This window comes from Carica papaya, chromosome 6 (genome assembly GCF_054855325.1).
Source record: "Carica papaya isolate Zhongbai chromosome 6, ASM5485532v1, whole genome shotgun sequence".
NCBI lineage: Eukaryota > Viridiplantae > Streptophyta > Magnoliopsida > Brassicales > Caricaceae > Carica > Carica papaya.
In genome coordinates, this window is record NC_142314.1 from 36553431 (window position 1) to 36578659 (window position 25229).

At 34.6% G+C, this 25229-nt stretch overlaps 4 protein-coding genes and 1 non-coding gene across 11 annotated transcripts; 3 read left to right on the forward strand and 2 right to left on the reverse strand.

Moving 5' to 3' along the window:
* Window positions 1-4818: 4818 nt before the first annotated feature.
* Window positions 4819-9772, forward strand: LOC148253622 (uncharacterized). Of its 5 annotated transcripts, none has more exons than XM_088206741.1 (3): window positions 4819-5037; window positions 5758-5920; window positions 5998-9772. In XM_088206741.1, exon 3 carries the CDS (start codon window positions 6116-6118, stop codon window positions 9521-9523), a length of 3408 nt encoding a protein of 1135 aa, XP_088062867.1. In that variant the 5' UTR covers window positions 4819-5037; window positions 5758-5920; window positions 5998-6115; the 3' UTR covers window positions 9524-9772. The 5 variants fall into 5 exon arrangements, with proteins under 5 accessions (XP_088062867.1, XP_088062869.1, XP_088062868.1 ...); XM_088206743.1 differs by having other exon boundaries at window positions 5767-5920; XM_088206742.1 differs by having other exon boundaries at window positions 5795-5920.
* A 587-nt stretch (window positions 9773-10359) lies between these two features.
* LOC110821610 (uncharacterized) lies at window positions 10360-11498 on the reverse strand. The gene has a single exon (XM_022051517.2). It carries the CDS (start codon window positions 11402-11404, stop codon window positions 10601-10603), a length of 804 nt encoding a protein of 267 aa, XP_021907209.1. The 5' UTR covers window positions 11405-11498; the 3' UTR covers window positions 10360-10600.
* A 197-nt stretch (window positions 11499-11695) lies between these two features.
* Window positions 11696-11767, reverse strand: TRNAP-AGG (transfer RNA proline (anticodon AGG)). The gene has a single exon. It is a non-coding gene; the product is annotated as a tRNA-Pro (tRNA).
* On the forward strand, window positions 11738-20018 carry LOC110821617 (Ribosomal L18p/L5e family protein). 3 transcript variants are annotated; one of them, XM_022051537.2, is made up of 3 exons: window positions 11738-11871; window positions 12139-12289; window positions 19426-20018. In XM_022051537.2, exons 2-3 carry the CDS (start codon window positions 12158-12160, stop codon window positions 19876-19878), a joined length of 585 nt encoding a protein of 194 aa, XP_021907229.1. In that variant the 5' UTR covers window positions 11738-11871; window positions 12139-12157; the 3' UTR covers window positions 19879-20018. The 3 variants fall into 3 exon arrangements, with proteins under 3 accessions (XP_021907229.1, XP_021907236.1, XP_021907220.1); XM_022051544.2 differs by having other exon boundaries at window positions 11863-11979; XM_022051528.2 differs by having other exon boundaries at window positions 11870-12007.
* Window positions 20019-20662: 644 nt separating this feature from the next.
* On the forward strand, window positions 20663-24882 carry LOC110821577 (uncharacterized). Its single transcript, XM_088206221.1, has 4 exons — window positions 20663-20865; window positions 22248-23069; window positions 23164-23280; window positions 23361-24882. The coding sequence occupies exons 2-4, from the start codon at window positions 22284-22286 to the stop codon at window positions 24141-24143; spliced, it is 1686 nt and encodes a 561-aa protein (XP_088062347.1). The 5' UTR covers window positions 20663-20865; window positions 22248-22283; the 3' UTR covers window positions 24144-24882.
* The last annotated feature ends 347 nt before the right edge of the window (window positions 24883-25229 follow it).

Sequence of the window (25229 nt, forward strand, 5' to 3'; positions counted from 1 at the left end):
TCGTTGATATAATATTATAATAGTTAACATCATTGCATTTTATTTGAAAATATTAAACATTTTTTCCAAAAAATATATATGTACATATGTATATATATACATATATACATATAGGTCACATAAGATGGATGGCAAATAAGTAAAATGAAGAGTAAATGACACCTACCAAAACTTAGGTGGCGATCATTCTTGACCCACCACCGAGGATGATGAGGAATCTTTGATTCCTTACCCAATTTAGATGTTAGTTTGTATAATAGGGATTCCTATCGAGTTTGAGTTTACGTGAGCGGGAGTTCACGAGTTTATAATGTTAGGGATATAAGTGTTATGCCTATGATCTAATTATTCGTATAACATATTGAATATATTATTATTTGATAATTTATTTTAATATATGACAATAATATTTTATTATCATATCGTTTAATTTATGTGATAAAATTTTTAATTGAATTTGTAGGTTTTACATCAAGATGGGGATCAAGATAATGAGAGTAAAATCTTTTTATAATTTAATTTAAAATGTTTTTAGTAGTTGGATCATCAAAATGGAACATTAATGATCCGATAAGACTAATATATATGTGATAGTCTTTATAAGATAAAGATTAGTTGATCTCATTAATTAAATCATATATATATGATGCATATGGAGATATGATCATTGAACCGACCCAATTGAGAATTTCTAATGGTTAATATTACCTTAAACTGTCAATAGAGTATTCTCTTATTTTGATAAGATGTAAGAATTTTCTTAGACCTGAGATCATCATAGTAATTGATAAATCATTTATTATACTTTGATTCTGAACACCTATGGTCATAGAACTGTAGTTGAAAAAATATTGAGTGTGATTAAATTCTTGTAGAATTAATGATTGGTAAAGACAGAATCTGTCAACTTGGGTAATAAGTTTAAACTCTATGTTGTCATATATTGTAATGATTAAATTAAGAGTTTGGTCATGGCAGTTGAATAAAAGAAGAGAAGAGTTTTTTATGTCATTCATTAGTCAATTATAATTGACATGAAACATAGTTGGTTACCTATTAGGATTTGATGATTAAACTATATCCTAAAGTTAATCTGTAGCAATAATGACGGAAGGAAATATTACATATTTTTTTAGCAGGTTCTTGAGAGTAATTGTATATTTCACATTATTCAGTCGTTGAGAAGTGTTGTTAAATACCAATTTTAATTAGTAAATTGGTTTTACCAATTTGCTACCGGTTTAGTGTTAAACTTATGGGGTCGCACACTAACAAATGTTCTGACTTTTGCTAAATATATTAATTATTTTAATTATTTGAAAATTTAATTAAAAAATTTAATTTAATTAAATAAATAAATTTTTTAGTTTAAATAGAATATTATTATATTTTCTACTAGCACCAATATAATTAATATTATGAATAAATTGAATTTTTTTATTTTTAAAATAGAAAATTAATATTTATATTTTAGTTATTATATTATTAGTATAATAATATAATATGTATAGCTATTATAATAATTGAGATTATTATAAAATTTAATTTAAAATTAAATTAGTTTATAAAATTATTTTGTTAAATAATAATAATTAAAAAGGATAAACATATACATATATATATATATATGAGATACATATGTAAATATCTAAGTGCTATAAAAAAAAAAAAAAAAAAAAAACAGTGGAAGAGTCCAAATAAAATTTGGACGTCCACCGGAAGAGTCCAATATGGACTCCTCCAGCCATGGCACCTATATATGCGGGTGGGTTTTTTAAAGAGTGAGAGAAAAGAATTAAAAATCCGTTAGCACAATAAAAAAAATCCGTGAATTCTCTGTTAAGATTTTATTAGAAAATTTTAACATATTTATATTATTTAATTTGTTCGTACGTTCTCTTAATCAAAGACTTGAACAGAAAAAGTTGGTTTCGGTGTGGATACGCATAATGTTCGTATTTTTGAACAATTTTAATTTGAAAATCCACTATCAGGTATGTTTTAAATTTGATCTTTGATTTGCAATATAATTTTTAAGTACAAATATATCAGATTGAATTGTTATTTTTATATTTCGCTGCATGTTATGCACATATTACAATCCATCACATAGAAGATCACATAAAAGCTCACGACTTCATGAACTTAAAAGGGCACGATTTAGGCAACATAAATGATGAAAGTCACGAAAAAGGTCCATTCCAAGGGAGATTCTCACGGTTTGGTCCATTTAAGTGGAAATAAAGATCATATAAAGTGAGCAAAGTCCACATGGAAGTAAGCCTAGTATGGATCCGATTCAATATATTTTTAGGCTTTATAGATAGAGTATCACAAAAACATGAGTTAATAAACTCAAAGAAGATTTTTAAGTTCATATTAAGGGATAGATCCATGAAGAAGAAAGTCTTGGGCAGAACTTTAAAGGCCTTGAAAGGGGGAAACCAAGTCCATCCAGTCAAGTAAGAGGCAACCACTAAAGTATCCTAAAATCCAAGAAACCCGAGAGCAATAAAGATTCCTAACCATATAAGAGAATTCCACGATGATAACCAAAATGACAACAAAAATCAAGAGTAATAAAGAGTCTGGTAAGAGCAACCAAAAACTAGTAAAAATATTTTCCCTCACACAAGAGAATTTTTCCTTTTCTATCTCACCTCAAACAACGATAAAAAAGATCGTAAAATCAAAGATTCTCGAGAATTAAGCAATGGAGAATCTTATCACAATCTATCATAACCAAACACTTCTTTCTAAAGAGTCATATTAAACATATAAAGAATCAATGACACTTATACCACAAGATCATAAACGAATTCATTTTACTAGTAATCAAGAAATTTCTAAGAAATTTCTTTTAAGTTAAGAAATCTTCAAGAAATTTTTATTAAATAAAGAGATCTTCTTTAAATCAATAGATTTTCTCGTGGATATCCACATCTCAACTAAATAGTATTTGTTTTCTTATATATAATTTTTTTAGCTAAGCATTAGAGATATTTTATAAATTAAATTTTTATTGTGATTTTCATGACCTATATCAAAATCGGCTTTATGCGTAAAGTATCGAAGTTTTTCTTCAACCTTCTTTTTAAGCGGAGAATTGATGTCAATTTATGAAAACAACTCGTGACTTTTCTTCAATTTTTTTCTTGAGTTATTTTAACTTATCAAAATATTTTTATAGTGTTCTAATCAGTTCATTTCCTCTAATTACCTTATTTCTGATTATAAATTAATTGTAATTTCAATAAGGAGAATTTATTTAAAGAATAAGTTTTTTTTGTGCTAGCTATGTATGTGTGGGTTTGGATTGCGTTCGTTGATCTGGTGTTCCACACTCATATGTTTCTACTATATCAATATGAGATGTTTCTACTATAATGTTAGCTCCTGTTTTCCTCAAATAGAAATGTGTTTAAGATGTATCCAAATATTAGGTATATATTTTGTCCTTTTCATAGCAATGCTACATGAGTACGATACTAAAAATATTAAGCTACGAGTGATAGATTATAATTGAGGTGTATATGTTTCACTAAGAACTAATAAAGATAGTATAAGAGAAAAAAGATAAATATATGAAGCTTTTCGATTTTCGAAGAAAAAATTATTGTAATAAAATTATATTCTTTAACTATACTATAAAGGAGATACGAAGAAGATACATTTTATCAACGGAAAGAGTAAATATAGAGTTTAAACTAGGTTCTGTTTGTGGAGACTAAATTTCGATTTGAACGATTATGGATATATATTACCATACATTAGTTTGATGTATTCTTAATTTTGTTTTCAAAATGCATATTCCACAATAGAGTTATAATAAAATTTTATTTAAAAATAGATTAGGTCTATTTACCATTAGCCCATCACATTAAGCCCAACAAAGTTCTCATAAAAAGAGTTCCAAATTTCAAATTACAATATTCTATTATCTAATATATAAATTTTTTTAAAAATAAAAACTACGAAATATTTTTATTTACTAAATGTATATATATGTTCTTGCTCTTTCGTTCTTCAATTCTTCGTTTAAATATCAAAGACAACACTTCTTTTTGCTTAAGATGTAACCATCAATAATCTTACGAGAGAGAATACAGGAGATGGTAAGAATTGATTTTTGAAAAATAAGAAGAAGATGAGGGTAATTTAGTGGATTAATAAGAACTTATGGTCAAGAGCTTGAAAAAAATACGCGATCCGAAAAATTCTAACAAAACCCTTTAAGTACGTTTTAGTTTATAGTCGAAATTGAACAAATGCAAATTCATTTTGATTAATTTTTTTTTTTTTAAAATTAAAGTATTATAACATATTAGATTTACGTTTGAAGGTAAAAAATTTGTTCGAACTTGACCTGATACTATCTGTATAAGTTGACATAAAGTTTTAATATGCGTTTAATACTGACATGTTTTAGTGTAAGTTTAATAGATAATATTAACGTACGTGTGATATCTTGATTATTATACGCAGAGCAGGTCAAATCGGTTTTAACCCAAAACCTACACAGGCTTTACATGTTACAAAAGTTACGAACCTACAACAAACTTAGATTGGGTTCGAGTTTTTTTATTTAACGGCTATATTGGATTCGAGTTTCGTAAAACCTATTTCGAATCCAACCAATTCTTATCCTTGTTGTGATCGAATCATCTGTGTTGTAATTAGATCAATAATAATAAAACTGTAACCAAAATTAAGTAGAATTGGGCCCATTCACATTGGGCCCATTACAATAAGCCCAATTAAACTTTTCAAAGAAAGAAGCCTAAAATCTCTATCCTATGAAGATCATCTCAAAATTTTCTTATACATTCATCATTTTTAGGGTTGGAGGAGAGGTTTGATGCAGTCATGGGAAGCAACTTCTAGAGAAAGAGTATTTTGTAATTAAAAAAAAAAAAGGTCAAAATCCTTGGGGGATTCCAAAAATTTTCAGGAGGCTCTCTTTTCTCCCTCCATTTCCCCCAAAAATTTTCCCTCTTCTTTTCTGTTACTCCGTAAAATCCATATCAGATACATCTAGTAAGTTTTCCCTCGCTTTCTCCTTTGCTTTATCTTTCAACTTCAAATTTCTTACATGGTCTCTCCATTCCTTTCAGTTAATTCGAGTGTGTATTATTTAGGGTTTATTTGAATTTGCTTACATTGCCTTTCGTTTTGTGGTAATTTCGATTCACCGCCCGTGCTTTTCGGGTTCTGTGTTCGTCTTCGTACTCGCTTTCTGGTCTAGGGTTCCGTACCGTGAGTATCTTTTGTTTTTTGATGCTGAGCTTGTGTGTGTCGTATTGGGTTTGATTCATACTATCTCATGTGATTCATGGATGAAAATCAACGGAATTTTTCTAGTGATGGTTGTTGCAAGACGGTTTTTTGGGTAAATATTACAGATAGAGCTTTGTTAATGCATAATTTTACTCGTTGTTCTTTTGGGTTTCCGCATGAGGTTTTGTTTGATAGCTGAGAAAATAGTAGGAGACAGAAGGAACTGTGCTCTCTCATGATTTGTGAACTAATGAGCGGAACGTTTGTGCTTGTAAAATTTATTGGGTTTTAGAAATATGGAAACCATCTCAGAGTTGAATGTGATAGTTAGGAGTTCATTTTTTTTTGGGGTGGGAAATTAGTTTTAGTTTATCCTTATTTTCTTCGGTTTCTTTAATTGGTTGATCCAGATTCCTTCCAATGTTCATTCTATATGGTTATACTTTATTTGGGTTTTACTAAGTGAATCTCATTCATTAGATGTTGTAGGTTTGAATTTGGGAATCGCATTGTGCAGGGTTATCTCAATAATCCTCCAGGGATATTGGGGTTCTCAGATCCTTTTGGTGGTAATATATGTTCTTTGTGTCTGATTGTTCACTGGCTATCCCGGCTCCAACATCTTCCCACTTTTCTTGAAATGGTAACCACGCTGTTACATTTGTTGTCAATTTTAGGTCGACACATGTTCTAGGCTTGTCTGATTTTACCTTGTTTTAGGGTGAAGCTGTTGGCTGAGGTGTGGATTAACAAATAGAGGGGCCAAGTAAAGTTGGCTTTTTCTGGGTGTATATGCTAAGTGAGACTGTGCCTGATTAATTTGGGATTTCAATCAATCATGGACTTTAACAAAGAAGAGGCTCTTAGAGCAAAACACCTGGCAGAGAAGAAGATGGAAGCAGGTGATTTTATTATGGCAAAGAAGTTTGGAGAAAGAGCAGCTAAAATCGCACCTGATCTTGAGAATATTTCCCAGCTAATGATAGTATGTGAGGTTCACATATCTGCACAAAAGAAAATAAATGGATCTGAAATGGATTGGTATGGAATTCTTCAGGTTGAACGGACAGCTGATGAGGCTACTATTAAGAAGCAATTCAGAAAGCTTGCTTTGCAATTACATCCAGACAAAAACAAATTTGCTGGTGCTGAGGCTGCTTTTAAACTGATTGGAGAAGCAAATAGGTTGCTTACGGACCAGACAAAACGGTCTCAGTATGATATGAAATGTAGAGTCTCAATTAGACCGGTTGCACCAAAACCACCATCCTATCAATCACATAACAACTCTTTTACAGGGGCTACAAACAGTTCTTCAAATGTTCCTTCACAGTTTTCTGGCTCATATTCCCGTCAATGGGCACCCCATATGACATTTTGGACAACCTGCCAGTTTTGCCACGTCAGGTATCAGTACTTTAGAGAATATGTCAACAGAGTACTGAGGTGTCAAAATTGTGGCAAATCCTTCACTGCCTTTGATTTTGGTCCTCAGCCTGTGCCACCAGGGTCAAGTCAATTTCCCGGTCAGAAGCAAGTTCCATATCAGGGATCCTTTGCAGTACCCACTGCAAGCAAGACTGAGGTTGATAAGGGTTCCACAACAAAAGAGAAAGGAGGGGCGAACACGATGGAAGGTGAGAAGAATGGTGTTGTGGGAGGTGAGAAGAAGGGTGTTGAAGTTCCCAAACCTGAGGTAGCAAAGCCCAGGCCTAGTGCTGCTGAGCCATGTGATTTGGGAACTTCAAGGACTACAAACAGGAAGAGAAAGTTGGATGAAAATTCCAGTGAGAGTTTTGAGACTAGTGATAGTGATGACAGTGAAGTTGATGAAACTCTTCAAGATAATGTTAGTAATTTTTCTGGAGCAAATTCTGGATGTGATGGAGAATGTCAACCAAGGAGATCTTCTAGGCACAAGCAGAAGATTTCTTACAATGAGAATTCTAGTGATGATGATTTTGTAAACCGTGTACCAAAAAGGCCAAAGGGCAGCGGACTATCTGGTATCAATGAGGAGAAAATGAAAGATGTCAACGCTGGTATATCTGAAAATGATAAGTCTGTTCCTGCTGCTGCCTCTATGGATGCATGTAACGGAAAGGTTGAACAGAAACCAGGTAACCCATTTGCAGAACACGTGCCTAAGAAAAGTGAAAGTGTGGAACATCAAGCAAAAGAGAACGCAGTAACTTCGGGTCATGATGAGAAAAAATCCCAAACTGATGATAATTCTGAGCTGAATTCAAGTGACTCGGATAATCCAGCTGGTGGTGAATATCCTGAGCCAGAATTCAGTGATTTTGATAAGGATAAGGGAGATGGCTGCTTTACTGTTAATCAAATATGGGCTATATATGATGACTTAGATGCAATGCCGAGATTTTATGCTCGAGTCAAAAGAGTGTTTCCACCTCAAAATGGATTCAAGTTAGAGATCACTTGGCTAGAGTCTCATTCCATTAATGAAGATGAGAGAAATTGGTCTGCTGTGTTGCCAGTTGCTTGCAGTAGGTATAAGCTTGGGACCTCTGATATTGTTAAAAGTCGGTTAATCTTCTCTCATCAGATGGATTGCATTGAAGTTTCAGGCAAGAGAAGAGGTCCTTTCTTTATATATCCCAAAGTGGGGGAAACTTGGGCCCTGTTTAGGGATTGGAATATCAATTGGAGTGCTGACCCAGATCAACACCAACCACCATACCAATATGAATTTGTGGAAGTGATCAAAGATTTTTCTGAGGATGATGGTATTGGGGTTGCTTATCTGCACAAAGTGAAAGGGTTCATTAGTCTGTTTCAGCGAGCTAAAAAGGGTGATCTTTTAGAAGTTCAAATACCTCCTGGGGAGTTGTATAGGTTTTCCCATCGAATTCCTTCCTTTAGAATGACAGGCAAGGAAAGGGAAGGTGTTCCTATTGGATCATTTGAACTGGATCCTGTCTCACTTCCTAATGATCTTGATAACCTTGGTGACACTGGTGATGTGAAGATGGAAGGACGAGGGCTGGATGCTGAAGCAGATGGTTTATGTTCTAAATCTCAAGCAAGTGAAGGGAAGCCCCTGACAGGTTCACAGGGGATTCACATGTCAAAGACATATGAGAAGAGCAGTCTAGACAGAGAAAGTTTTGTGCTTAGAAGATCTCCTAGAAAATCAAATGGTATGCATCCTAATCAGAATGAAAGTTATGCAAGTAAATCTTTAAATTATGGGGATGCTAGCAATGAGGTAAGAGATAGCGACCATACCCAGTCTAAAGGATGTTCCACTTCATGTCAGGTTGATAAGAAGTGCAATATCCTGAAGGAGCAAGAGGCAGATAATCTTGCAGTAGATGCGCTAAGACTTAGGAGGTCACAAAGAGACTTAAGTAGGAGATGTGGTCAAGTAAATGCAAGTCAATCTGTAATCGGAGATGCAGACCTTTCAAATACAAGCAAACATGGACTCCCTGACATTCCTGCTCAATCAAAGGGAAATACTTCTCCTAGTCAAGATGATGATACAGTTCATGTACGCCTGGCAAAGAAAGCCTCAAATGGTGTTAGAGAAAGCCTTAGTATCTCTGCGTCTGTTTGTTCGGGTGGCCAAACAACAGGAGGAAAGTCATTGGATTTCAAGAGGGAAAAATTTGAGGACAAGTTTCAGATTGATCAGATCTGGGCACTTTATGATACGAAAGATCGGATGCCTAAGGACTATGCTCAAGTTAAGAAGATTGAAAATACGCCTGACTTCAGTTTGCATGTGGCACGGCTGGAAGCTTGTACACCAGCAAAAGATGCCACTCACCCAGTTTGTTGTGGGGTGTTTAAAGTCCAGTACGGTCAAAATAAAGTTGTTTCTCGAAGCAGCTTTTCTCATCAGCTCCAAGCTGAACGTCTGGGTCGGGGTAAGTATGAAATATACCCCAGAAAGGGAGAGGTTTGGGCCTTATATAAGAACTGGAACTCTGGGTCAGATTGCTCTGACCTGGGTGAATGTGAGATTGTGGAAGTGTTAGACGATAATAAGAAAAGCACAAAAGTCATGGTTCTAACATGTATTAATGCATCTAAGTCACTTTACAAAGCTCCGAGAAGCCAAAGGTTGAAAACCAGCATTATAGAAGTCTCAAGGAATGAATCTGGTAGATTTTCTCATCAAATTCCAGCCTTCCAGCATACAGGAGATAAAGATCATCTGAGAGGTTATTGGGAGCTGGATCCTGCTGCAGTTCCTGGTATTATTGTTCTAGATTGATTAGGCAATGTGTTTTGTCTTTCACTGTTTTGTGCTATTGCCAAGCAAGTGTAACAAGAGCTTCTGTATGGATGCTCCAAAAGAAATATGGGAAGCTATTAGGAGAGGATTGACAAATTTACTTTTTCCTTGTGTATTTTAGAGGATTAGCTCAAGCATTAATATTTTGTTTTGGCTAGAATTAACTTAGCCCCTGGATGATGCATGAGCAGAAATTCACAATGCAATCAGAAATTCTTATTTGAATCAGGGTTGATGCATTTTTATTTTTTCTCATCAATGTATGATTTCCTGCCATGTTTGATAGCAAGCTTTTATTGCACTGGTTTTGAACTTTTAATATACTAGAAGAATGTCCTGTGTTAGGCATCCTCCTTTTGAATATGGGAATGACAGAAATGAGAATCCAGCCTCAACCTTCTCTATTTTTAGGTTGTTTACAGAATAGCTTTTGAATTTTTATGGAATTCATCGGTGAATTTACATTTAATTTGATTAGGAGATGAAATTTTGATTAGAACAAAATAAAGCAGGAACATACTATTGTGATGGCTGATTCAGTTGCCCAATACAAGATTAACTTGTAGAATTTTGGTGCTCTCTGATTGAGATTGAGATTGAGATTGAGATTGCTCTCATTGTAAGTTTAAGAGACACATTTATCCCAAGTTTGCATGTAAGTTGTTCAACAGAATGACCGAATGGAATGGTTGGAGAAAATATACTGTCGATAGTTTTTATTATACTTTTTTCTTTAATTACTGATTATGTTCTGTAAACTGGTTTGTGAATAGGTTGAAAAATAAATTAGATTGAATCAGATTGTGATGAACATGTATTTGAAAATGATGTTAAATTCCATAAGCATTGGAACACCGACATCAGTTTTTGGTATTTTTTTTAAACAAAAGTACTATAAACTAATCTTACATAGATAAGTGTTACAATATTATAGATGCATTGACCCACTTAACTTCATGAAACATATGGTTAGTTCTCAGTATATATACTTATATATACACAATGCATCTATATATGTTTATATCTCACTCTAATAAGGTTTTCCACACATATATGCTACACACACATACCCACCATCAAAAGGGTCACCAAAATCTTCAGTAGTCTTTCTTGTGAAATCCATTGATCATCATACCCTGATTTCTGTGGATGACTTATACCAGATGGCGGTAGGGCAGTGACAGGATTATGATCAGAAGAGCCATTGAAGGAATCATGAGGTGAAGATAATGGCGACAACTCTATTGATGGATCAGGAGCTGGTAAAATGGAGGCGAGAGGAGGTGGGGTGATATTAGAGGGAGAAGAAGGCAGAGGAGGAGACAAGTGATTATTTTCGGAAAAGTTTTTGACCTTCAGCACACCATCTATTCCATGGCATCTAATGGAGGATCCTGCTGTGCATATATTTGGCCTGATGATCTTCACATTGTTGAGGAAGAAACTATTCCTACCCCCGTTGGAGATTTTGAGCACGTAATCAGGTAACAAGCTAGGAATGGTCGAATCCGTCGGGATGTGATCTAAATGCTCAAAAATAAGAGGAGACGGGATTGAATGGCAGAGGAGGAAATCAGAAACTTCAGCAAGAGGAATCACAGTTTGGGACAGAACTCTATCCTTGGGCATCAAGAAAGTGATATTACCTAAAACTCTGGGATGGATAGGTGGCATGTTGAGGAGCATTGTGAAAGTAAAGTAGTTGGCTCGTTGCATCTCTTGAATCGCGACAAGAATATCTTGTTGTGGGGAAGGACTATTGATAATGGCGGTTGGAGTTGCAGAGGAGGAGTTGAAGATGGTGGTGGCCATGAGAAGAAGAAGAAGAAGAAGCAATAAGGTCATGTAGTAAGTTGCCATACTGATATAATAAGACTAGTAGAAGAATGTGAGTGAGAAGATGATTTGTATTGAATGTTATTAATGGGAAAACAATGAGATTAGCTGAAACATGCATATAGTCTCCTTCAACAACTGCCTTCATATTTTTTGCATTCATTTGCATCGTGCATATATTATATATATATATGTTTATACATATATATTATATACACACACATATATGAGGAAAACAGAAAAATGAGAAGAGGATAAAAGCAGGAAAAAAAGATTCTAAGGCCCAAAAAGAAGGAAAAAAAACATTTAAGTTTCGGGGCATTCCGAGAATTGAACTCGGGACCTCTCGCACCCTAAGCGAGAATCATACCACTAGACCAAATGCCCGTTTGTTGAAAAAAGTGTTGGTTTAATTCTATATTTTAATACCCGTCACGACTATAAATTATAATTGCTCATATTTTAGTTTAATGGTGTCTTGAATTCCAGAGGTAGTAGCTCTCTTCTTCCGTTCCTCTCTGAAACCAAATTACTATTCCATGAATGTCGATGAAGGATGATACAGCATAAGCTGTTTCGCTTTCAGATTAGTTTACGTTGTAATTCATTTTTAGTTTTTCTTTAAAAGTAAGCGTCTTTGGGTTTGTAAGCTTTGGTTTTCTCCAAAGCACATTACGTGTTCGATACAATGCCTGTGTCGAGTCATTGCCATAGGTTTCTTTTTCTAATCTATATCTTCCATTTTTTTTTTCCTTCAGGAGGATATAGGTTTTGTTTATGCGAGAATTTCTCATGCTGAGGCAAGTGGTAACCAAGGTTTTTAGCAACAACAATGGGGTTCTTGCTACTAGAGGACGCAAGCTTACAACTTGCTTGTACATGGCCGCTTGTGGTTTCCATGGGGGAAAGGTTTGTGTTTTTGTTTCTGTTCTGTTATTTTTCTGAATACCCAGTTGATCTTTAATTTAGTTTACCTCAATTTAAGACTTTGCATCCATCACTACACGGTCATTGTTTGTTTTTTTCCTTTTCTGCTTTTGTTAGAGTTTAGCGTCTGAGAAAAGGCATTCTTCTAGGCTATGTTTGGAAAAAAATCAATTCTGCTTGTAGATTCATTTTGATAAGCTTAACTCTTATCCGCTTGTAACATCTTATGGTCAAAATAAGTGTATTTCCTATATGCAACTCTCATTTGTTCCAAACATGGACCTAATGTCAGTTTTGTTAAGGTGGAGTTGGGAATTGAAGAGATTCTTCTTGGGTTTTAATACAATACGTTAAGGTTTTAATGGTGATTAGTTTATATTGTTAGTTATGTTAATTTATTTTGCCACGTAGGACCGTTACTTTATTTAACACGCAGACCTCATGTTAGCACTAATTTTCTGTTACATTTTACGCACTTCTTCCTTTCTTTCTTGTATATAAATGAACAGCAGTTTCTGCTTCAATCATAAAAAAAATACAATACTACAATTTTAAAATTCAAATTTTCCTTTCTATTCTTTAGTTTCAATACGGTATCAGAGCAAAGTAATTTTCTTCTTCCTCTTTGATTTCTCCTCTGTCTTATTTTCCTTCTACCAAACAGTATTCTATTATTCTTTTGGCTATCTTCAATGGTAACTCTTAGTTCAACGACTTCCAAATAAGAAGAATCTCTTTCTAGTCCTTATTATCTGCATCCAAATGAAAATCCATCCCTAATTTTAGTTTCGATAGTTATTGCTGGATCTAATTACCATTCATGGTGTAGATCCATGAAGATGGCTCTTCTGTCGAAGAACAAACTCAATTTTGTAGATGGAACAAACTCAATTTTGTACATGGAATTATTCTAGCACCTAAAAAGGATGATTCTCTTTTTCTACTTGGCAGTGTTGCAACATCATGGTTTAATCATGGTTGATGCATTCTGTTTCTCCATATATTGCACAAAAGTGTTATTTGGCTAGACACTGCAATAGATGTTTGAAATGATTTAAGGGAGCGATTTACCCAAGGAGATTCTCTTCGCATTTCAGATTTGCAGTAAGAGATTTATGGATTTCAGCAAGGTGAATTGTCAGTTACAGATTATTTTACTCAATTGAAATTTTTTTGGGATGAGTTGATGAACTTGCGACCTATCCCTATTTATTCTTGTGAAACTCCTTGTATGTGGAGCATTTGATGTTCTTAAGAAATATATAGAGTCAGATCAGATTATTAAATTTCTTAGAGGTTTGAATGAGATTTTTTCAACTGTTCACGCTTACTTTTACTTATGGATCCACTACCTACACTTAACAAAACTTTTGCTCTGGCTGTTCAACATGAGCGACAAATTGCTATACCTCTGCTTCCTACTCCTTCTGGTGAACCAGTGGCTTTTGCTAATAGATCTTTCAACTCATATAGACCTCCTTTTCGTCCTCGTATGCCTACCAATTTTACATCTAAATCACAATTTTCGTATCAGAATTTACCACCAAATACATTCAATAAACCAACATTCCCTCGACCATTTAATATTGATTGTAAGAAACCTCTATGTACGTATTGTGGATTTCATAAACGCACTGAAGAAAAGTGTTATAAGAAGCATGGTTATCCATCAGGTTATCAGTCAAGGAACTCTAGAAATGCAGAAGACTAATCAAGTGCAGGTTCATGATTCAGCCATTTGAGATCCTATTTCTGTTGATGTTGATCATTCAGATGGACAGTATGATGCAAATAATATCTTTGCTTCCAACACTCAGCCAGATTAGACACTTATGCCATTTACTAAGGAGCAAATACCAGCAGCAGTTGAGTCTCATTCAACATCATAATCAACCCACTGTTGCTACAGTTTCAACTATTACCACATCTCATCCTATTACTTTTCCTCCACCGAAAGCTGGTATGCCAATCATTAGTAACATTTTTTCAGTAAGTACAATAAAGCATTCCAGTATTGAGGACTGGATCATTGATTCTAGAGCAACGGATCATATTACTTCTTCATTAAGTCTCTTTACTTCTTATACTCTTGTCAACAATTTCTTTGTTAAATTACCTAATGTTCTTATTCTTCCAGTTACTCATATTGGAGTTGTTCACATTTCACAAGATCTCACACTTACTCTAGTTTTCTTTGTTCCATAATTTACTTTTAATTTATTATCAGTTCATAAACTTACATCAACTATTGATTGTTGCTTTATTTTCTTTAATCATCTGTGTTTCATATAGACTTTTCGATCGTGGACAATGATTGGGCTAGCTGAGCATAGAGATGGTCTTTATCACTTGACATGTTCTTCACCTACACCAGTTGTCAATCACGTTTCATCCTTGTCCACCACATCTTTTGATTTATGACATTATTGCATGGGGCATTTATCCATTCCTAAACTTCAGCAACTTCTGCAATCTCATTCGGGGATTTCTATTCCTCCCAATTTTGTTTGTGATATTTGTCGTATGGCCAAACAAAAACGTTTGTCTTTTCCCTTGAGTACTACAAATAGTACACATTGTTTTGCGTTAATTCACGTGGATATTTGAGGTCCTACTGAGAATTCTATCTCTGGTTACAGATACTTTCTTACTATTGTAGATGACTTTAGCCGTTTTACATGGATTTTCTTTATGCAATGTAAATTCGAAACAATAAAGTTATTACAGAATTTTTGTACCTTGGTTTCCACTCAATTTCATTCTAAAGTTCAGTCTATTAAAAGTGATAATGACCCTGAGTCTTTGATGATTGATTTCTATAATCTTCAGGGTATAATACACCAAACTTCATGTGTTGAGACACCTCAATAGAATGGGTTAGTAGAACGCAATCATCAACATCTTCTTAATGTGGCTCGTGCTTTAAAATTTCAAAGTCATCGACCTGCTTCATATTGACCTTTCTTTATTGCTCATGTCATACACTTGATCAATCGTACCCCATCTCTCGTTGTAAATAACAAGACTCCTTATGAATTATTACATCAATCTCCACCAGATTTATTTCATATCAGGATTTTTGGTTGTCTTTGTTTTGTTTCTACACTATCACATAATAGATCCAAGTTTTCTCTCAGAGCCATTAAAGGTATTTTTTTGGGTTACAAACCTGGCACCAAACATTAAAAAGTTTTGGATTTGTATACCAAGAAAATTATAGTTTCGAGAAATGTGATTTTTTATGAGAAACACTTCCCTTATTCTCCATCTTCAGATACTTTTTTTATTTATCTTGTTCCACCTCAATAGAATGGTTTAGCAGAACACAAACATCAGCATCTTCTTAATGTGGCTTGTGCTTTAAAATTTCAAAGTCATCTACCTGTTTCATATTGACCTTTCTTTATTGCTTATGCCATACACTTGATCAATCGTACCCCATCTCTCATTATAAATAACAAGACTCCTTATGAATTATTATATCAATCTCCACCAGATTTATCTCATATCAAGATTTTTGGTTGTCTTTGTTTTGTTCCTATACTATCACATAACAAATCCAAGTTTTCTCCCAGAACCATTAAGGGTATTTTTTTGGGTTACAAACTTGGCACCAAACGTTAAAAAGTTCTGGATTTGCATATCAAGAAAATTATAGTTTCGAGAAATGTGATTTTTTATGAGAAACACTTCCCTTATTCTTCATCTTCAAATACTTCTTTTGTTTATCTTGTTCCAGATTAATCTTTGGAACCTTTTCCTTCTTCTCCTTCTGTTACTTCTCCTTCTAATACTTTCTCACCTTCTAATTCTGATCCTTCTCCACAATCTGTTTCTCTTCAACGTTCTGTTAGAACCAGACATGCTCTTCATACCTTCGTGATTACCATTGTCAATTGATCAATAAGGAGGCTGTTCAGGCTACTCATGATTCCACAGATCAAAGAGACATAGATTCTTCATGCACAGGCTCACCCTACACTCTTTCTCAAGTACTTTCTTATTCTAATTTATCTACTTCACATAAGGGTTTTGCTCTTTCTATTACTACATCCAGTGAGCCTAAAACTTATTTTGAAGCTGTTAAACACTCACATTGACGTAATGCTATGCAAGCTGAATTAAAAGTTCTTGAATCTAACAACACTTAGGATCTCACTTCTCTACCTCCTGGAAAACATCATATTGGTTGCAAATGGGTATTCAAGGTCAAACGTAAAGTTGATAGATCTGTTGAACAGTATAAAGCTAGGCTCCTTGCCAAATACTTTACACAATAATCTAGACTTGATTATACAAAAACATTTGCTCCTGTTGCCAAAATGACAACTATCAGAACATCCTTGCTATTGCTGCTATTAAGGGATGGTTTCTGCATCAATTGGATATTAACAATGCATTTTTGCATGGTGACCTTGATGAAGAAGTTTATATGCTTCCTCTTTCCATAGGTTTGCAAGCTCAAAAAGTCCCTTTATGGACTTAAACAAGCTATTCGCCAATGGTCAAACTATCTTCAGCTTTACTACAACAGGGATTTGTTCATGGTGCTACTGATTCATCTTTTTTTGTCAAACATTCTTCCAATTCTTTTCTTGCTCTGTTGGTGTATATAGATGATATTATTTTGGCTAGTAATAACATGACAGCTCTTTCAGATATTAAATTTTTTCTCCATGCCTCCTTCAGCATCAAAGATCTTGGCACACTCAAATATTTTTTTGGCTTTGAAATTGCTCATTCTCATTCTGGAATTTACATTTGCCAACGTAAATATGTCCTTGAAATCCTCGCGGAAGCTGATTTTCTGGGTTGCAAACTAGTTTCTACTCCAGTTGTTACTGGTTCTCCAACTTCCACTGAATATACTTCCTTAGTTGATGCTATTGCTTATCGCCAATTAGTTAGCAAACTGTTATACTTAACCAATATTAGGCCAGAGTTATCTTTTGCTGTACAACAAGTTTCTCAACACATGGATACTCCCACCACAGCAGACTTAACTGCTGTCCACAGGATTCTGCGATACCTCAAACTAGCTCCTGGTCAAGGTTTATTATTTTCTTCTTCATCTACCTGCCAGCTGCAAACATTTTCTGTCTCTGATTGGCTTCAATGTCCTCTCACTAGCTCCTGGTCAAGGTTTATTATTTTCTTCTTCATCTACCTGCCAGCTGCAAACATTTTCTGTCTCTGATTGGCTTCAATGTCCTCTCACTCACAAATCCATCAATAATTTCTGCATTTTCTTTGGTGATGCTCTTATTTTCTGCAAGTGTAAAAAGTAAGCTACCATTACTAAGTCTTCTACTGAAGCTGAGTATCGCGTTATGGCTGCCACAGCTTGTGAAATTCAATAGTTATATTTTCTTCTTCATGACTTGCATATTGTTCCACCAGCTGTTGTATTGTTATTCTGTGATAATCAATCTTCCATGAAGATTGCCCACAATCCTGTTTTTCATGAAAGAACCAAATATATTAAAATTGATTGTCATCTCATTCGTGAAAAAGTTCAGCAAAGTCTTATACGGTTAATGCTTGTTTCTTCATCTCAACAGCTTGCAGATTTCTTCACCAAAACCTTGCGTATTCCTCAATTTCATCTGCTGTTATCTAAGTTAGGAATTTTTAATATTTACTCTTCCTAGCTTGTCTGGGGCTAATACAATACATTAAGTTTTTAATGGTGATTAGTTGATATTGTTAGTTCTGTTAATTTGTTTTGCCACGTGGGATTGTTATTTTGTTTAGCACGCAGGCCTCATGTTAGCGCTAATTTTCTGTTACATTTTACGCACTTCTTCCTTTCCTTCATGTATATAAATGAACAACAGCTTCTGCTTCAATCATAAAAAAAGTGCATTACTACAATTTCAAAATTTAAATTCTCCTTTGTATTCTTTAGTTTCAATAGGTTTTCTCTGTGTTATACAATTTACCAATATTTTTACTCACCAGACCTTGTTCACGTTCTTGTAATATGTTTAACTGATCTTATTGTGTTTGCTATGATGAAATTATGCACCAGTTGTTCTAATGGAATCAGTTTTCTTAAACATTCTACGGTTATTCTAATTTAATTTTCTCATTTTTTGTTTCTTGGAGTAAATTAGTTGATAATGTTATACCAGGGAGTTCTTTAAATTTCAAAGTTTGGTTTGAATCCAGCTCATAAGTTGAAACATTTTTCTTCTTGTCTTAATTTTTCTTCACTTATGTGGGTTACTGTGTTCTTTGATGTATTTTCGGTTCTATTTCGTACCCCTGAATGGAAGAGATTGGAGGGTAATCATCGAGAAAATTGAAGCTTTAGAAACAAAATGGTTAAGGCCTACACAATCAGATTCCTTATACAAATCTGTTTGTGTTTGGGAACTTACATGGGATTGTGGGTTTCAGATGAACTCCGTACTGTGGAGTTTTTTCAAACTTAAGATTTGAATGAACTTGTTATGTTCTCGTGATGAGGTTTTTACTTCCGAACACTCTTGAGATCGGTAAACACTGGAGTAACTTAGTTTCTAGTTTCCTGTTATTTTCCATCTTTAGACTTCGATTTGAACAAATGAACAATCAGATTTCATTTCATTTATAAACTAATTGAACAAGGACAGAGGGATTCATTTGCCAAATCAATTTGTGCTTGGAATAAATCATGATATTTTTACATTTTGGAGAAATTTAGCTTTTTTTTTTTTTTTTGGATTACAGTTTAGTTATTTATCTTACTATAAATTGTTTCTCCATGTGATTTTTTAAACATATTTTTTTAATTAGAGATAATAGAAGTTCTTTTTGTCTTACTTGATTGACATAAAAATGACTCTCACCTTATTTAGGTATAGAAATTGAAAAGAAATTCCAAAAATGGTGATTGTAGGTATCTTTATTTTCTCTTATATCTGTTATTATCATCTGCATAACTTGAATAAAAAAAAAAAGAATTATAGTTGTTAAGTTTATTAAAAGAGAGGGCTGAATAATTTATCCTCAACTATTTTGTGCAATTAAATTGAATCATTACATTTTGAAGGATACAACTGATAATGTAAGCATATAGTTTTCTCAGCAAGTGCTGAATACAAATGTTCCTCCTGGTTTTTCTGTTGTTCCAGGTTGATTCTGCACGGAGAAGCTTTTTCGGTGTAGAAGATTTCCTTGACGATGACAACAGCCGACCATACACTTTCGAGAAGGGAAAAAAGTCGAAGAATCCGAACAAACATGTATCTTTTAAACAGAGAACAGTAGCCTATATGGAGCCATTTACACTCGATGTTTTCATCTCAAAGCGCTTTGTTTCAGCCTCAATCACCCATAGGGTAACATGCAAGCAGGTTGCTGTGGCCGGTACAAACTCAAAAGACATCAAAGCTGTGCTAAGGTCCCGATCCGATATCCCTGCGTGCTTAGCCGTTGGTCGAATTTTATCCGATCGGGCAAGAGAAGCCGATGTTTACACTGCCTCTTATACTCCCAGGGAGAGGGACAAGTTTGAAGGAAAGATCAGAGCAGTTGTTCAATCCCTCATTGATAGTGGGATTGATGTAAAAGTTTATCTTGACTGAAAATGCTGCATTTGGTCTTGAATGAAACTTGCAAAATAGTGTTTTTTCTAAGAAGTTTAGTAGATTATGTAAATTTTGCTATTCGAACACCCATTATAATCTTTTACGACCACGGATAATAATATCTATTTATTCTTCTATATTACATATATATATATATTTACTCGTAAAGGTAATGCATTCTAAAAGGTTTCAAGCTCGTTAGCTGAAAAAGCATTAAGAAGTTAGAAATAAAGGTAGTTTTTAATTAAAACATTTAGATTTCGCATAAATATATATATATAATTTTTATATTAATTTTTTAATTTATAGTACTCGTTTGTTTTAGCTGAACTATTTAGATTTTACATATATATAAATAATTTTTATGTTGATTTCTATATTTATTAAGTTCGTAATATTTTTTTTAATTATCATGGAGTAATCTCGAGTTTTAAAGAATTTTTATAATTATTTTTATTTTAATTATTATAATACTGTCTGAGTTCGTTTTTTTTTAACTGTAATTTTTTTTAAAATTATTTATAAAAATATATAACACGAACACAAAAAAAAAATTTATTCTGAAAATATAAATAGAATTAAATAAATTAAGAGAATTTTATTTTATTTTATTTTTTTTATAAATAAATTCTTAAAATTTTATACTTTGGTTTTTTTCATTGTTTGGAAAAAAAGAACTTGGAAGAAGGATATTTAATAAAAAATTTCCAAAACAAACTGTTCAAAACGACATGCGTTTTAAGGGACGCAGAGGAAAGGGAATTTTGGTAAAATTTGATCCTTCAATGGAAGGCCATTATCGTCAAATAAATTAGTCAGCAGACAAATGCCCTTCCATCTCATTTTGAACAAAGCTCTGATACATAACCTAAACCTGTAGATTCTTGCAGCGGAGAGGAACGGAAGCTACGAGTCTCATCGTGACTCTTGTTTGTGGGGAATTTCTTTTCTCTCATTTTACCAAATTATCTTCGTCACTGACAGGTACTCTATTTTGTTTCGGATCTCTCTCGCCCGATGCTTCACGTTCTTTCTTCAATTTACTCGTTTTCGTTATCGATGATGTTTTTCTGCTCTCATCTTAGGTCTCCTGTTTTAGGTATTGGAATGAGTCTTGTCGGATTTGTTTGGTTGCCGGTGGAAAATAACTTAGGAGATGTCTTTTAGATGGTGCAAGCAGTTTTTAATAAACACGCGATTATTTATATGTTTTTGTTTTCTATTTTTTTTTTTTCGATTTTGGTTTGGTTTAATCTGGTTGAGCTCGAGTTGGTGAAAAAGGAGAAGGGAACTTTCTAGGGTTGGATAATTTCTGTGCTTCTAGTTTTCTTTCTTCTTAGTTCAGTGCGTTTAATATGCTTTCATTTCTTAAAATTAGTTGATTATCCCTGCTTGGAAATGAAGTATGAGTGGAGCTTTTGTTACATTTACACATTTTGGATTTTCTGAATTGCTTCACACGGGCTGTAGTTTATGTTCTGTGAGTCTTATTCGTCTACGGGTTTGCTGTGGGTTCTCTTCTTGTAGTTTGGTTAGGTTAGCATTTTTGTTACTAGTTTAAGTTTAGAAGTTCTCTGCCTTCTGTATTGCTGAAGGACTAGTCTTCTGTGCATTGTTAAATTTCTAACCGCCTATTTAACACATGATATTGAATCTTCTAATTTTAATAGCATAATGAAATTGTAGCAATTTTCAGTTTGCTTTGGTGAGTACTGGTGCACAGGAAACGTGAGGTGTAATTGCTTGTATTTGTTACCTATCTCTTTGCCTCAGTTTTTTTTTTTCCTTGTCCCCAATTTACTTGAATGGTTCTAGTGCAAATTTGAGATCCTTAGGAAATGAGAGTATGCCATGCAGCACAGTGAAGTGATTTAAACAGCTCATTCTTGTGAAATGGTGACGGCTGATAGCAGAGGTGTTCCGGAGAGTGGTGGATCTGGGTGTTGAAGTTGTAGTTTTAGTTAGATGATGATTGATATGCCATCTTTCTGTCACAGTTATGCGCATTTAATATATGCCTGCGAAATTTGACTAGCGGTTGGGCAATTTTTCTTTAGATCTGAAGTTTAGCAGATATTGTCAGAAAAACTGATGTTGAGTGTAAAGCTAATTTAGTATGCATCTTTTTGGTTCATAATGTACCTCCAGATTGATAATCTGTGGGACCTTTTGGGGATATAGGCTAGCAGTTGATATCTTTGTCATCGTAGTGATGCTTTTTTGAATTTACCTCTATATCAATAGTATTGGTTTGGACCCAAAGTGGGATTTCTACTCTTTAATTTCCTTTTAATATCTATCTGATGATCGATGAACAGAAGAGAGATGAAAAATCATTTCATAGTTATTTTGGTTATTGTTTGCAGGGATTGTGGCTTGGACTTTCAGTGGTTGAGCAGAATATGGAAGAAGAAAAGAAGCAGGGAGATGAAAATGTTGCAGAACCCTTAACAAAGTCAGAATCATCTGGAAAACAAACATCAAAGTCCCTGAAGGCCAAATCTAAAATTGCAAAGTCTGCTACAAAAAAGGTAGTGAAAAAGGTAGTAAAAGCTAAGAATGATGAAGATGCCTCTAAGGATCCAGAGAATGTCAAAAAGGATAGTGAGAGTGTATTAGAGGAAAAGAAAGAAGGTGGAAGCATTGAAGAAAAGACTGATAAGGAATTAAATCTGGGAGAAGAAAACCAACAGAAGGATGAGAATGAAGCTGCACTTATTGAGAAGAGCAAGCAGTTGGAAGCAAACCAAGAAAAGATTGGGACATCCAGTAATAGAAGACTCAGGAAGAGGAACAGAGGAAAGAATGGTGCATCAAAGAGTAAAAACAGTTTACCTCAAAGTGATGAAAAGGGAAAAGAAGCCAAGGATGATGCTAGGTCTGAGAGGGACAAAAAGAATGAAGAAAAACATGTTGACAAAGAAAAGAAATCACAGAATGAGAAAACGGAAGAGAGGCTTGGTGGATTGATCTTCATGTGCAATGCAAAAACCAAGCCCGATTGTTTTCATTATCGCGTTATGGGCGTACCAGTGAACAAAAAAGATATTGTTATGGCTGTCAAACCTGGTGTTAAGCTGTTTCTCTATGATTATGATCTCAAGCTTATGTATGGAATATACAAGGCATCATCTTCGGGTGGCATGAAACTTGAGCCAAAAGCTTTTGGTGGATCTTTTCCTGCCCAGGTGGCTGTTTATTGCCATTCACTTGTCTTGATGATCATTTGTTTTTTCTTTTCTACTAGAGCCATATGCTGATGGTGTCTTTTTCCGTCCCCAGGTGAGGTTCACTGTACACACAGATTGTTATCCGCTGCCTGAGAACGTATTCAAAAAAGCAATGAAGGAAAATTACACCAACAATAATAAATTCAAGACTGAACTAACTGAGCGAGAGGTAAATGCATGGTCTCTATAGCAACTTCATGATCATTGTTTTAAGTGTTTTGTAGTGATGAACTGCAAAATGTCTTTCAGGCTAGGAAGCTAATGGCACTTTTCCGACCAGCTGCACTCTACTCAACTGCACTGCCTGTACGAACTCCCCCAGTGGTAGGAGCAAATGACAGGAAAGTCTATGATAGAACTAGGGAGAGACCCGGTCGAGACCGTTATGCAAATAGTGGAGCACGAAATGATCCTCTGTCGATTCATGAGAGGGATCAACGAATGGCATATCAGGAGGTGGCACCTCTACGGAGAGAAGAGGTGCCACCTATGCAGAGAGAAGAGGTGCCACCTATGCGGAGAGAAGAGGTGCCACGTCGGGATTTATTTCTGACTGAAAAGGAGTACCGAACTTATGGTCTGAAGGGAGATAGAAGAAATTTGACTCCTCCGCAACATATTTCATCTACTTCAGACCCTTATGCAAGGGATTATGATCGAGACATCCTTCCAAGACACCCTGATCCCCTGTATAGAGAAGCCATTCGCTCAGATCCTCTCTACTTGACTGAGAGAGAGTATGGGACATACGATCGGGGTGCTAGACTTGCATTGCAATCGCCTAGAGCTGCAAATGTATCCTCCACAGATCCATTTCTACCGCCACTGAGGCGAGAAAGTTACGTGGACGACTCTGATCTCTTAGAAAGGAGAGGACCTGGTCCTGTGGATAGGTTATATTCAACATATGCTGCTGATGCTTTATCTGACTATAACCAGGTGCATCATTATCAGGTGACCAAGCCAGATGAAGGCCTTCCACCAGTTTCATCTCGATATTCTTTTGCTGGTCCATCTGTATCCTTCCGTTGACTTGGTGGTCTGGGTTTCTCGCTTGATCTTAGTGTCCTACTTTCCATCAAAGCTCAAACCTCGGACATGAAAATCATTTCAGTGATGACTCTTTTTCCTATCTTATTTTCATGCTCTTTGCTTTGTTAGATGCTTCAGCGGCAACCTTGCTGGCTTAAGAAACTACGAGACAGCTTAAAGAACTATTGATTTTTCATCTTGCCGATATTAGATACTTGAGTGGCAACCGTGCTGGCTTATTAAAACTTATTGTTTTACAGGCAAGATGTCTCGAGTTGGGCGAATAGAGTTTAACCCTCAGCCTGCATTAGAAGCTATGATCTATATCGAGGGAGCTACGATCATACTTTTATCTGAAAAAAACAAAAATGAGGGATACTAAGATCTAGGCGGAAATCCTGGCTGAACATGCAATTATCTTTCTGTTGCCTTTGAATGCTTTACTTTTGTTAGGGGATAATTTCTGGACTTATGAGCATGATTAGAAGAGATGGTCTGTGTTTTCCAGTAATTGCAGTTTAATATAATTTTGTTCTTAATTTTGTGTGATTAGATGAATGTCGGAACTGAAATTGTTGCCTTGAATTCGGCCAAGGCTGATCCCTGTAATGTCTGATTAGTTTACATAATTGAATTAGGAACACTGTCGGTCGTGTATAATTTGGTCTTTCGTTGGATGGTTTGGCATTTTTATTTGCTATATATTTACGCTGTCGCCGAGGATCGATGACTTGGTTTATTTTCATGGATTAGGGTTTATCTTATCACAGGGAGTAATGAAAGTAATTTTTCATCTCTGATCATGTTCTCCTTTTTTATGAAACGATGTCGTATTATGCTCCGGAATGGATTTGTCTACAGGTAATCTGACTTCTAAAATACTGTTATTAATACCATTGTCATGGAAGCTTATTTAGCTACTGTGAAAAGTGTGAATGCAGAAGTAAATGCGTATAGCATTGTTAAATATATGATTATATATATATATATATAATACAAGATATATAATATACAACATGTAGTATACATATATATATATATATACATGGTGATATTCCTCAGTATATATTTATGATATATAGTGCA